Here is a 13,132-nt window from a genome sequence, read left to right on the forward strand (position 1 = left end):
GTCCATGTGTAATCTCAAAATAAAATAAAAATTTAATTTATTTTTATTATTCCCTCATAGTTTGAGATATTTTGCCCTTCCCTTGTTAATACAGTTCTCAGTGTTGAAATCCATTTCAACTTTTTGTCTCTGACAAAAAAAAACAAATTTTTATTTGAATCATCTGCTAAAACAATGAGTATAACTTCAATAGAAAATAAAAAACAATGGAAAAAATCATGCCATTTTTTCCGGCGTATCAAAAACAAATATAATAATAATATTATTTAAAAAAAAAAGAACATGGATTGTACTTTATTGCGTGATACAAACAAATAAATAAACATTTGTAATGTGAACTTATTTACAATTTGTTTTTTTACTTTGTCAAGTCAACATCTCTTTAAAATATACGCATACATCATACAACTTTGTGCTCAAGCTCAAAGCGACATCAACACGATTTACAACACATCATACGAAAACAACACAACATACAACACAACACAGAATACAACATACAACACAACATACATCACAACTTACAACACGGCATATAACACAACGCAACATAGAACATAACATACAACACAAGATACAACACAATATAAAACACAACATACAACAATGCAACACAAAGAATACTTTGCAGCAACACAGCTAGTGGATTTAATAGCTAGGACTCTATAGAATGTGACAACTACAATGTACACATAGTTAGGACTCTATGAAATATGACAACTACAATGTACACATACTGTTAGGACTGTATGAAATGTGAAAACTACAATGTACACATACTGTAAGGACTCAATGAAATGTGACAACTACAATGTACACATACTGTTAGGACTATGAAATGTGACAACTACAATGTACACATTCTGTTAGGACAATATGGAATGTGTCAACTACAATGTACACACACTCACGTGATTGTGAAATGTAACAATAAAACTAATCAAAAATGGAAACTAGATGGTTGAACATGTTAAAGCAGCGGTCGGCAACCTGCGGCTCTTTTGATGTCAAGATGCGGCTCTTCAGCTCCTTGCACAAATACTAATAATCTTAATAAAAAAATAAAATACTTGAAATAAAAAAATGTTAGTGGCTCTTTAATACCAGGGAAATTTTGAAAATTGTAACTTTTTGCTCTTCCGCTTCGAAAGGTTGCCGACCCCTGTGTTAAAGGGATATAACTGTAGGATAAACAACCTAAATAATAAAAAGAGTTATAGCTCTTTACACATCCTTACTGCATTACCAGCCAGTTTATCGGATGTTTCCAATAATAACACAATATTGATAGATCAACATTTGCATCGACACTTGAGGGAGGGGTGAAAATTTTCAGAATTTAAAAAAAAACTGATATTGGGATAAAAATACTGTGAAACATCACTCCAGCCCTAAGGTGTAACAATATTTTATTCATTGAACAAAGAAAACAAACCAGGCAATATTCGCATGCTAGGCTCGCATTTTACACAGATGGCTAAAAATACGTGTAAAACAGAAAATTATACAGGTGGTTCAAAATAAGTAATAAAAACAGAAGCAATTTTAGGTGATTAGTTATAAGTGGTAAAAACCCATTAAGTTAACGTGGAGATTATAAGTTTTCTAACAATTGATATAAAGAGGTAGGCTCAAGCACATCACAGTTTTGTTCAAAGATTGCTGAAACTCAATGGACTAAACCTTATTCAAACTATGGGCGAAGTGTTTTTAACTCTTTGGGCTATATATTGTTTAAGCTCTGAAGGCTAAACGTTGCTGAAACTTTGGGAGCAAATTTGTTTGAATGTCAATAAACGCTAAACCTTGTTCAGACTATGCTGTCGTTATCTTGTTAAGACTCTGCGGGCTGTTTAAAATGCCATAGGGACGTAGGTGATAGATAAAAAACTCCAGAGTGTACATCTGGTTGGGATGGATGTAGTGGAAGCTCACGGCGTAGTCGCTGATGTTCTCAATGCCCTGGGGAGAAATACAATGGCGAGGTGTAGGTGCTTTAATAGCAATAATATTATAGGCATATGATACGTTTAGAGTTGTTCTACGCCTAGGAATGTCCAAGGTGTATGGATGCATTGATTGCAGCAGCATTAATTCGGTCAGATGTTGATGCAATTTGGTTAAATATGACATAATTACATGCTAAGGTAGCAGCTTAAAACTAAACATCAGTTTAGACTTAAAATAGGTATGTTTAGAAATGCGTGGGATTATGTTTAACTTGAATTTAAATAGAGTTTTATTTTTAAATTTTAACCAAACTAACACTGGTAATTTCACTTTTACAGCATATTTATCTTAGACTTAACGAGTAAACTACATCTTTATTGAGGGAGGGGGGAGTTTATGTCGTGCATAGTGATGGGATGGGCTGTAACCCATTTATCTACAAGGTCTACTCCAATGGTTTCCAGCTAACCTTTAAAATATAGGCAACTTACCTCTACAGTAAATATAAACTTGGCTACTCACCCCTTTCCCAGATAAAACATCGTATTGCATGAACCACTGGGGAAAACGTGCTTTCAGCACACTCTCTGGATCAAAGCAGTGAAACCTGGTACGGTTAAGTGCGTCTGTCGAGTCTTTTAATCTGACGCCCAAGTTCTGCATACATTTCCCCATCACAACATCTTCAGATCCGATGTCCTTGAGACAGATCTTGGAGTCCTTTGAACCGATCTCCCCATACCGTCTTAACGCCTCTTTACTTAAGACGTATCCGGCTCCACCGCTTGCATACCCTTCTCTGACGTAGGCCTTAAACTTCTGCCCGAAGAAAATAGGTTGGGTTGGGTCTTCGTTTAGCAGGAGGTACCGAAGATTCTCTACGATGACGTATGTGTCGTCATCAGCTTTTAAGAACCAATCAGCGTCTTCCATGTGGTGATCGTACAGATATTTAAACGCCTGCAAGAAAACATAAATAACGTATTAACTGTCAACAAACATACAAAGTTATTGATAAACACGTACATATGTTTTGAGCCTGAAGAAGATCTACAGACATTAGCTGTGTAAGTATTTGATTTCTTTACATGACGTGAAAGAAATGTTTTAGTTAGACTTAACGACTTGCAATGCCCATCGCATATGGTCATGTCCAGTTCAAGTTACGCTAATTAGCCTGGATGTCTGGCACAAGGTCAAGCATTTCTCTCACCCAGGTTACCAGCTGGTGGACACATGGGTTTCCGTCAAGTTTTGTTTCATCCCCCCACCCCACACCCAACCCCTTTGCATAGCTTTTGGAAATAAGGGGCTATTCGTTCAGTTGTCTACCTACAATATGGAGCTGGGGTACGAAATCAGCATTTACAAGGAAACAGGCGAACATTCTACTGCAAGACAATGATATTCTGATATCCACCACTGGTTTTACTAAATGCATTTGTTTCCTTTTTTCTTACCCTTTAAAAACAACGTATGCAAAAATCTATTTCGAATTGACTAACGAGATATACAAAAGATATTTGAATAAGGTTAAATTTCTATATTACCTACATCAATTATAATTGTTGTAAAACTCCAAGATTACAATGAACAGTTATTAAACTCTACCACAAAATTCCAGGATTACCTTCATCGTCTTGGCAGTCAGGTGGTCTCTGCCCTCTGGAACATCGAGTCCAACGGCTGGAAATTCTGGGTCAGCAACAGAACTCATGAACAGGACCAGGTTACAACGTTTGGCCCAGGTGTTCTTCACGTGGATGGCTTTACTGGCAAAATATAATATGTGTGCTAGTTATTGGCGTACAATAGAATTAGTTAAAAGAGTGTAGCATTTCATCTGTGATTTGGAAGAAATTGCACACTTGGAACTATTTGCAAACGGAATCACACAATTTGCCAGCAAATAGAAAACATGAGATATATTGTGATTTAAACCTTGTAATAAGACAGTCATCTACTGAAAGACATATACACAAGTATAGGGCAAACCATTTTGTTACATTTTAACAGTTATGAACTTCAGAATAGTAGAAACTGAACGCATTGAAGCTAGAGTTAAGATATGATTAGGATTATTTACTTGTGTAAAGTGTCAGGTGACGTCATAATCCAACAAGCCACTCTAACCTTTCTGTAGAGTTCTTTAGCAAGCAAATCATCATCTACATAATAAATAAACACGTCATTACAAACACAGTCTATCCACACATCATCATCTACATAATCCATCTACATATACTTATCCACACAAACAATAAACACATCATCGTCTTCCATATTAATTAATATCATACACAGTCAACTTAAGAACGGATCAACCTCTTAAAGATAAATAAAAGGACCGTCACCATGGTGATACTGCGACTCCACAAGCTTCTGTTGGTTAGGTTTAATTACATCTCCTACCAGAAGTCGAGAGAATTCTGGGTTAACATCTATGCCATTGTTTTCACATTTGACCTAAAACAGTTACACAATGACTGTAAAAACGCATTAGCTGTAGCTTAGCATTGACATAGAAATATTTAATTATTACTTGTAAATAACATTATTGGAGATAACTCATACGTGAAAAACTGCATAACAAATACACATTTAATTATGCAACATCATTGCCTTTAAATAATGAATTCAAACTGGTATCACATTTCGTCAGAAAACTAGTGTACACTATACTTTAATGCAAGTTTGCATGCTACATAAGGGGCTAAAATAAATGTTCATACATAATACTTTGACTACGATGCCACACTTACGAATATCTAATAACTTCATGTGTCTTAAAAATATCCGACGATAAATATATCCTACAAATATTCGACATCTACATTAATTTTATAAATATAGGACATCAACACCTATCTTACAAACTTTCTACACTTTCGTCTAATTCACAAACCACCCCACCCAATAACACTGAACAATTAAAAAAAAAACAAAAAAAAAAACAATGAATTTCTTTTCACTCGTTTATTTTCATAGCCTTTACACCACCAATTCTAGAAGAAACCAAAATAATGTTGAGAACTTCAGACTAGACTAGATGAGACAAGTAATAGAACAAGATTAACAGAGACCAATTTTACGCAGGACCTTTGGATATTTTTACTGTATGATTTCGGCATGAGTATAAAAATGTGTTTAAAGCACATGTTGCAGGACTTAGCTGTCGCAATCTTTTATCCAAACAAATCCTAAGCTGATTTGCATTTGAATTGAAATCTTACAATGATATCGATCAGGATTAAATCTTAATATGAAATTTTAATGACAATTTCTTTATATATATATATATATATATATATATATATATATATATATATATATATATATATATATATATATATGTATATATATATATTTATTTATTTATTTATTTATTTATTTATTTATTTATTTATTTATTTATTTATTTATTTATTTATATATATATATACATATATATATGTATATATGTGTGTGTGTCTGCGTGTGTTTGTGTATTTATGTGTATGTATGTGTGTATATATATATATATATATATATATATATATAATATAGAGCGAGAGACATCAAAGAAAAAAGTTGGATGTAAGAATTTAGATATTTTTGTGCCTAAAAAACGGCGCCAATAAAACGATGTCTGTGGTTCAAGTACACGACAGTTCAATAAAAATAATGATGTAGAACTACACTGTTCTGATCATAAGTTGCCTTCGGCTTTTTATAAGTTCAATTTTTTAATGTTAATGTATAGGCCTACCGATTTTTTAAAATTTAGTATTTGAAGTTGAAAACTATTTAGCAAATTTTTTATGATTGAAATTTTTTTAAAGTTCTATATTTATTAGGATTTAAAAAACTCTCCATTTTGTATTGTTTCGTTATTGTTCGAAATTAATTGTACGGTATTAAATCAGAAAAAAATCTCTAATCATTGATCATTAATGACGTACATTATGCGGCAAAGTTCTTTATGGTTGTTCTCCATTAATGAAATTGTATGTAATGCAACAAGTTTAAAATTGCTTTTAATTCATTTGCGAAATTAGACTGCAATGTACGTGGAATTGCTGAGCGTCTGTTTTTGTGTCGATAAATTAAGATCGTTAGTTAGTTTAATTTTTTTTTTTAATGAACTGTCATTTTGTATATTTTCTATTAAATCCAGTCCTATGTATTGTAGATAGTTTACCAAGGTAAACCAATGAAATACTACAAGAAAGACGAGTACTGTACAAACTCACCAGACTTGTGTTGAAGTGACGTCCAGAGGTTTTGATAAATAAATTGTTAAATACATGTGTGTTATCGTTCACGTACAGTATTAACGACAGGCTTAGCCCAAAACACAGTCCCAGTACAAAATGAACGTTGATATTCTTAAACACTGACATTTCAATTTGAAATGTTATTGCGTGCAATGGAGAGTGTTTGAGACTACACGAAAAACCTAACAATTTTAAAAAGAAGTTTAAGCCAGATTAGAGTTAAACTTTGATCAATATGTCGCGTCAATCGGCTACATTATTGGTGCGATTTACATATTTACATAGTAGTATAGGAGAGGGCTTTCAAAAACTGTATTTGAATACCTCACTCGCACTTAATCTACTCAGTTTCTCCCTCCTTCCCTCTCATACATGTAAATTTCTTTATTTTATATTATGTTATGGAATATATATATATATATATATATATATATATATATATATATATATATATATATATATATATATATATATATATATATATAGGCCCTATATATATATATATATATATATATATATATATATATATAGGCCCTATATATATATATATATATATTTGGATGTGTGTCTACAATAGAAATAGATCGGGATTAAGCTCCCCTAACTAAAGCTATTGAAATGGTTGGTGAAACTGTGACAAAATTGTGACAAAATCACTTGTTTTTTTTTTAAAGAAAAATGTAAGTAAAAACCAAAAATAGTGTGTGATAACATGGTCATAATTTACAGATGCCAAACTGTAATTCTATATTGACTGGTATGTAGCAACCCTTTGTGTCTTGATGGATTAAAAGACTGTAGACCGTTCCTGAGTCCACCAAGCTGTGATGGGTACCTAACTCAAGTTAGGGAAAGTAAAGGCGGATGGGCATAGTGCTGACCACACCACCCTTCATATGATGACGTCAAGAAACATTAAACTCTACTTTATCAGCCCATATGGATCTTTAGGTCGGAAAGGGAAACATCTACTTGTAATAAAGAAACACCCACCTGTTTCAGTGCTTGTTTTATTTATGGAATGTGAAAATAAGAAAAAATCAACATGGAAACTAGATGTAATAAACACGTCAAAAACGAAATTATTGTTGGTTTAAAACTCCAATTGAAAAAAAAACTTTACTGCTCTTTATTGTATAATCAGCAGGTTTATTGGATAATTCCGATAATCATCGGATATCGCAAGATAAGCTATCAATATATGCAGCAACAACTGGTTGGATGGAGAGGGGGGAGTATGTCTTCTGTTACAGAAGTTAAACCAATACCCCCGGAAAATGTTGACCGCCCCCCCCCCCCCCCCCGAAAATATCAAGTGTCCTTTTTATTTTTTAAAACAAACAGACTCAAATATTCAAGAGAGTTATTAAAATTGAAGCTGTGTTCTCAGTTATAGATTTGAAAAGACGAGTTAGACGAGTTGTTGCCTGTTGCTAAACTTCATTAAGCGTATGCATGTGGGATCAATGTTTAGCCATCCTGTGGGCTTAACCTTATTTAGACTATGTTGTCGTAATCTTGTTTAGACTCTGCGGGCTGTTTAAAATGCCATAAGGACGTAGGTGATAGATGAAAAACTCCAGAGTGTACATCTGGTTGGGATGGATGTAGTGGAAGCTCACGGCGTAGTCGCTGATGTTCTCAATGCCCTGGGGAGAAATACAATGGCAAGGTTTAGTTGTGATTATCATGTAAAGGTACTTTTATTTTCAAAGACATTGAAATACGTGGTATGAGTCCTAAAACTATATACAAACTCCGTCTCTCAAGCTTAGATAAGATGTGGAATGCTCTCCCAGCTTGTTTGAAAGAAATAAGGCTAGTTATTTTACACTATCTAAGTCTGGTCTCCCTCATTCCACGCCATAAAAAAACTACGTACACATACTCCAGAAAAGAAAAAACCTACGTACACATACTCCAGAAAAGAAAAAACCTACGTACACATACTCCAGAAAAGAAAAAAACCTACGTACACATACTCCAGAAAAGAAAAAAACCTAAGTACACACACTCCAGAAAAAAAATACGTACACATACTCCAGACAAGAAAAAAACCTACGTACACATACTCAAGAAAAAAGTACGTACATATAATCCAGAAAAAAAACTACGTACAAATACTCCAGAAAAAACAAGCTACTCACTCCTCTCCTAGATAAATGATCGTACTCCATGAACCACTTTGGAAAACGTGCGTTGAGAACAGTCTCTGGATTAAAACAATGAAATCTTGAACGGTTGAGTGAGTCTGTCGAGTCTTTTAACCTGACGCCAAAGTTTTGCATACACTCGCCTATATATACATCCTCAGCTTCGCCATATTCAGCGAAGATCTTGTAATCAACATAACTCTTTTCCCCAAAACGTCTTAACGCCTCCTTACTTAAGACGTATCCGGCTCCACCGCTTACATACCCTTCTCTGACGTATGCCTTAAACTTCTGCCCGAAGTAAACCGGCTGGGTAGGGTCTTCGTTGTGCAGGAGGTACCGAAGATTCTCTACGATGACGTATGTGTCGTCATCAGCTTTTAAAAACCAATCAGCGTCTTCCATGTGGTGATCGTACAGATATTTAAACGCCTGCAGGAAGGTGAAATAAAATATTCAGTAAGTATGAAAAACTACCTAAAAAGAAATGAAATGAATTGGGAAAGAAAAATATAATTTCTGAGTTTAAAAAGGTTTTCATTTTAATATTTTGAACTGACTGAGCTGTTACAAATTATATTAAATGAACTGTTGTACCCGTATTAGCTTAAACTATCTACAATCGTCTCGGATTCTTTTTCTCCGTTAAGACTCTTATATAGAGTAAAATGGTCTGTTTAAAATTTTCTGCACGAACTTAGTAAAAATAATAATAAAAATCTTACTTTTGAAACAATAAAATATCTTTTTTGACTGATAACTACAAGATTACATTGATCAGTTATTATTGGTTAGTTATTAATTATCAATTATTAAACTCTACTATAAAATGCCTGATGTACCTTCATCGTCTTGGCAGTCAGGTGTTCTCTGCCCTCTGGAACATCGAGTCCAACGGCTGGAAATTTTGGGTCAGCAACAGAACTCATGAACAGGACCAGGTTACAACGTTTGGCCCAGGTGTTCTTCACGTGGATGGCTTTACTGGCAGGATGGTCCATATGTAAGTTATTATTGTAAGTTTCCGTAGGAACTAGATCAGTGGTTCTTAACCTGGGTTCAATCGAACACTAGGGGTCGGTGAGTCAATCTCAAGGATTCAGCGACCGTCAAGAAACACATTCGAAACAGATGATTCACAATTTCGTCCGTGCGGACGATATAATTATTAAGAAGGGTTTGGTGAATGAACATATGAAACTGGTGGGGTTTGGTACCTCCAAAAGTTTACGAGTCACTGAATAAAGATCGTAAGGACACACATTTTGTGTCATGGTTAATATTGTGGAAAAAATTAGGTGAGTTTTATTTTAAATTATACCTGTGTAAAGTTGTAGGTGACGTCATAATCCAACAAGCAACTCTAACCTTGCTGTAAAGTTCTTTAGCAAGCAAATTATCATCTACATAATAAATAAACACGTCATCAGTTACACAGTAGGCTATATTGACAAATTATTACTAGCTGCATACCCGTGCTTCGCCACGGTGAATCTTTTTTTAAATGTACCAACTTGGGAACAGAACAAAACTAAGCTTACCTCCCCAGGCATAATTATTAAACATTTTTTATTGGACACCACCGTTATTAAAATGTATCCATTTTTGCTAGGAATCTAAGTGAAAATATTATTTGACAATGATCTGTTTAATATATTGTTTCAGCAATATGTTTCTATTGAACATTTTCTTCATGTTTCCTATTGTTGACGTATGGGAAAGAGTAAAAATTTTGCCAGCAACCAAAACATTTAACGGACTGACACACTACCTAGGGGGTTATATTATAGATCTGCACAAATATTCATTATATCGAAAACAAAACAAATTATTAACCCCTAACTATGTAAAGGTAAATTAACGACCATAACCATAGTGATACAGCTTCTTCTGTTGGTGAAGTTTACCTGCAGCTCCTACCAGAAGTCTTGAGAACTCTGGGTTTACATTTCTGGCATTGTTTTTACATTTGACCTGAAACAGTGATGAACATTTTAACATATAGTGATTATTAGCACTGTATACTTTTGGTTCAATGTTTATATATATATATATATATATATATATATATATATATATATATATATATATATTTACATTTGACCTGAAACAGTGATGTACATTTTAACATATAGTGATTATTAGCTCTGTATACTTTTGGTTCAATGTTTATATATATATATATATATATATATATATATATATATATATATATATATATATATATATATATATATGTATGTATGTATATATATATATATATATATATATATATATATATATAACTTCAAGTTATTTTTTATTTGTGGGAGTATTTTATCTAAAATTACGACAGATTACACTTAGATGCAATGAAAAACAACACGAAATCAGCTTTATTAAACTTTAAACAGCTACGGCGGCATCAGGACAAACTTGTAGATGAAACTTGAGTTTGAAATTTGACTTAACAAACAAAGCTGATAATGAGTGACCTTTCTTGTGTTATAAGATGTGCCTCGGACAGTCGCACTTAACGTTTTTATCTAGTGACCTGAGTTTCTTTCGGACAATTTCTAGTACGTGGGGAAGGGGGATGGCATTTGTATCATCATGGGGGTAGAACTAAAATGTAATATTTTTTCTTTTTTTTTTGTATTGAAAGTTTTTTTTAGGTGTTTGGGGATGGGGACACCGTGACTCTTACCATATCTCCCCCCCCCTCCCCAGAAAAGTGCCAAAATTACCCAGGCGACTTTATTTAATTCGTAGAGTTTTCTAAATGAAAATAAAATATTATTTTAAAAAAAAACAAGATAAATACCTACGTGGGTATTATCGGCCACTTGAAGTCCAATACTTCTAATGAGTAGATTAGTTTGTACATTCATCAGCACATAAACATACATGATGAAGGAAAAACTTAGTCCAAGACTTATCCCCAGAATGAAATGAACGCTTGTTTTCTTAAACACGGACATCACACTGAAACGGTTGAAGGAAAGTGATGGGGGTTGAGGTGTAAGAATTTTGTTGTGAGGTATACACTCTAATGCCACTGATCTTTTAAAATCTGATACAAACAGCCTAAAATCGCGCTTTTTCAACCAATACATCATTGTTTACCATTTATTGTAAGATAGAATTTTATTGTATTTATTAAACCACTGCATTCCTAGAAAACTAGAATATTTCAAAACGACCAAGATGTATAGAATATTTACATAACGTTTTATTTAATTCAGATAAATGGAAAAATAGTAAAATATTAAAAACGTCATAATAATACGTTTAAAAAATAAGAAAATAAAACAAAACGTGCTTGAATAAAAACGTTGGTCTCTCACGAATTTTTGGAGGCATGTAGAGACACTCCATATGTAATGTTCCCAGACAGAGACACTCAGTATATAGTGTTCTTTGATAGTGTCACTTAGTATATAATAATATGTACAAAATAAATATTCAAAACATGCACAATCTAATCGCTATTTAATCAGGCATTTAATATTTCATCCTTTCCGTTTAGAGACAGCTGTTCATATAGCTATTGCGCCGCCCTTCATGAAAAGCTTTAAATTGAATAATGCATTGGGTAGATAAATCGTTTAGCTGCGCATAGTTTTAAAAGCATTTCACCTATCTCATTCCTGTTTTTTTCTGTTTCTTAATATTGTAAACAACTTCAACGCTAGATGTATGTGAACTGCTCTACATCGTATGTATAACGCTCAAGAGAATAAAAACTTCTTCTTCGTTCTTAATTTTATGTGTTGGAAGGGATTCCATAGCCTATGTCCAACCAAGAACAAACTACAAGGCAGCAGTTGTTTGATTTTGGAGTTGTCTCACCTAGAAGAGTGTCTGTGTCCCCAACTAACGAGCCTCATCGGCCCGAGGGTTCGAACTCGAGACTTTTCTGTTTAGCAACCATGATCTTTACCGACCTCACATTTTGAAATACTCTTTGGAATATAAAAAGTATAGTTCCTTTTTCGAAACTGACGATTTACTGAGCAGATGAAGTAGAGTCCATCTGTTTGTTGACCAAAGGGACGGTGAGGTCAGCACTAAACCTGGCCGGTTATACTTAGCCTAAAGTACGTCAGGTACCCAACAGAGCTGTGTGGACTCAATGCTGTCGTATATACATGTAGAGTCCGGAATACGAACTCGAAACTTTCAGCTTGGCAATCGAGCGCTCTACTTACCGACCACGCCGTCCTTTAGTTTTGAATGTTATCTCCCTATAACGATAGCAAAGGCGTATCAGACGCCGCTTGATATTGTAGATGATAAGCTTAAAATGTAGGAATTTATATTGTTACTAAGTCAAGGATAAAAATGTAAAAGAAATTATTGATAAATATTTTTTATTACAAAAATAATTTAAAAGAGATGAACATCCATTGTACTTTATTTCGTGCAATTTATCAAATAAAGAGGTCAGTCACAAAAATGGAATAAAGCAATAAATATGTGTGACATAGACAGGTGGTCATGTCAAAGTGTCATGTCACTGTGTTATGCCAATGTGTCATGTCATTGAGTTATGCCAATGTGTCATATAAAAGTGTCAAATAAATGTGTCATATCAATGTATCGTGTCATTGTATCATGTCATTGTTTCATGTATATATGTTATATCATTGTGTTATATCACTGTGTTACGCCAGTGTGTCATGTCAAGTTGTCATGTCGCGGTCTTGTGTCAAGTTTCACAATTTTAAAATGTTTTTCAGCTTTTACACTGTCTTTGACAAAGTCCAACATATAAACCAAGTATAGAAACTT

At 33.7% G+C, this 13,132-nt stretch overlaps 2 protein-coding genes across 2 annotated transcripts; both read right to left on the reverse strand.

Moving 5' to 3' along the window:
- Nucleotides 1-1,815: 1,815 nt before the first annotated feature.
- LOC131935920 (glycoprotein-N-acetylgalactosamine 3-beta-galactosyltransferase 1-like) lies at nucleotides 1,816-6,339 on the reverse strand. The gene is made up of 6 exons (XM_059292664.1): nucleotides 6,183-6,339; nucleotides 4,305-4,416; nucleotides 4,037-4,118; nucleotides 3,581-3,722; nucleotides 2,473-2,910; nucleotides 1,816-1,962 (listed from the first exon to the last, which is right to left on the reverse strand). Exons 1-6 carry the CDS (start codon nucleotides 6,330-6,332, stop codon nucleotides 1,816-1,818), a joined length of 1,071 nt encoding a protein of 356 aa, XP_059148647.1. The 5' UTR covers nucleotides 6,333-6,339.
- Nucleotides 6,340-7,708: 1,369 nt separating this feature from the next.
- LOC131935921 (glycoprotein-N-acetylgalactosamine 3-beta-galactosyltransferase 1-like) lies at nucleotides 7,709-11,247 on the reverse strand. The gene is made up of 6 exons (XM_059292665.1): nucleotides 11,167-11,247; nucleotides 10,267-10,333; nucleotides 9,681-9,762; nucleotides 9,202-9,343; nucleotides 8,354-8,791; nucleotides 7,709-7,855 (listed from the first exon to the last, which is right to left on the reverse strand). Exons 1-6 carry the CDS (start codon nucleotides 11,245-11,247, stop codon nucleotides 7,709-7,711), a joined length of 957 nt encoding a protein of 318 aa, XP_059148648.1.
- Between the last annotated feature and the right edge of the window lie 1,885 nt (nucleotides 11,248-13,132).

Source organism: Physella acuta, unplaced genomic scaffold (genome assembly GCF_028476545.2).
Source record: "Physella acuta isolate Inbredline_101_S28 unplaced genomic scaffold, ASM2847654v3 ptg000164l, whole genome shotgun sequence".
NCBI classification, from domain to species: domain Eukaryota; kingdom Metazoa; phylum Mollusca; class Gastropoda; family Physidae; genus Physella; species Physella acuta.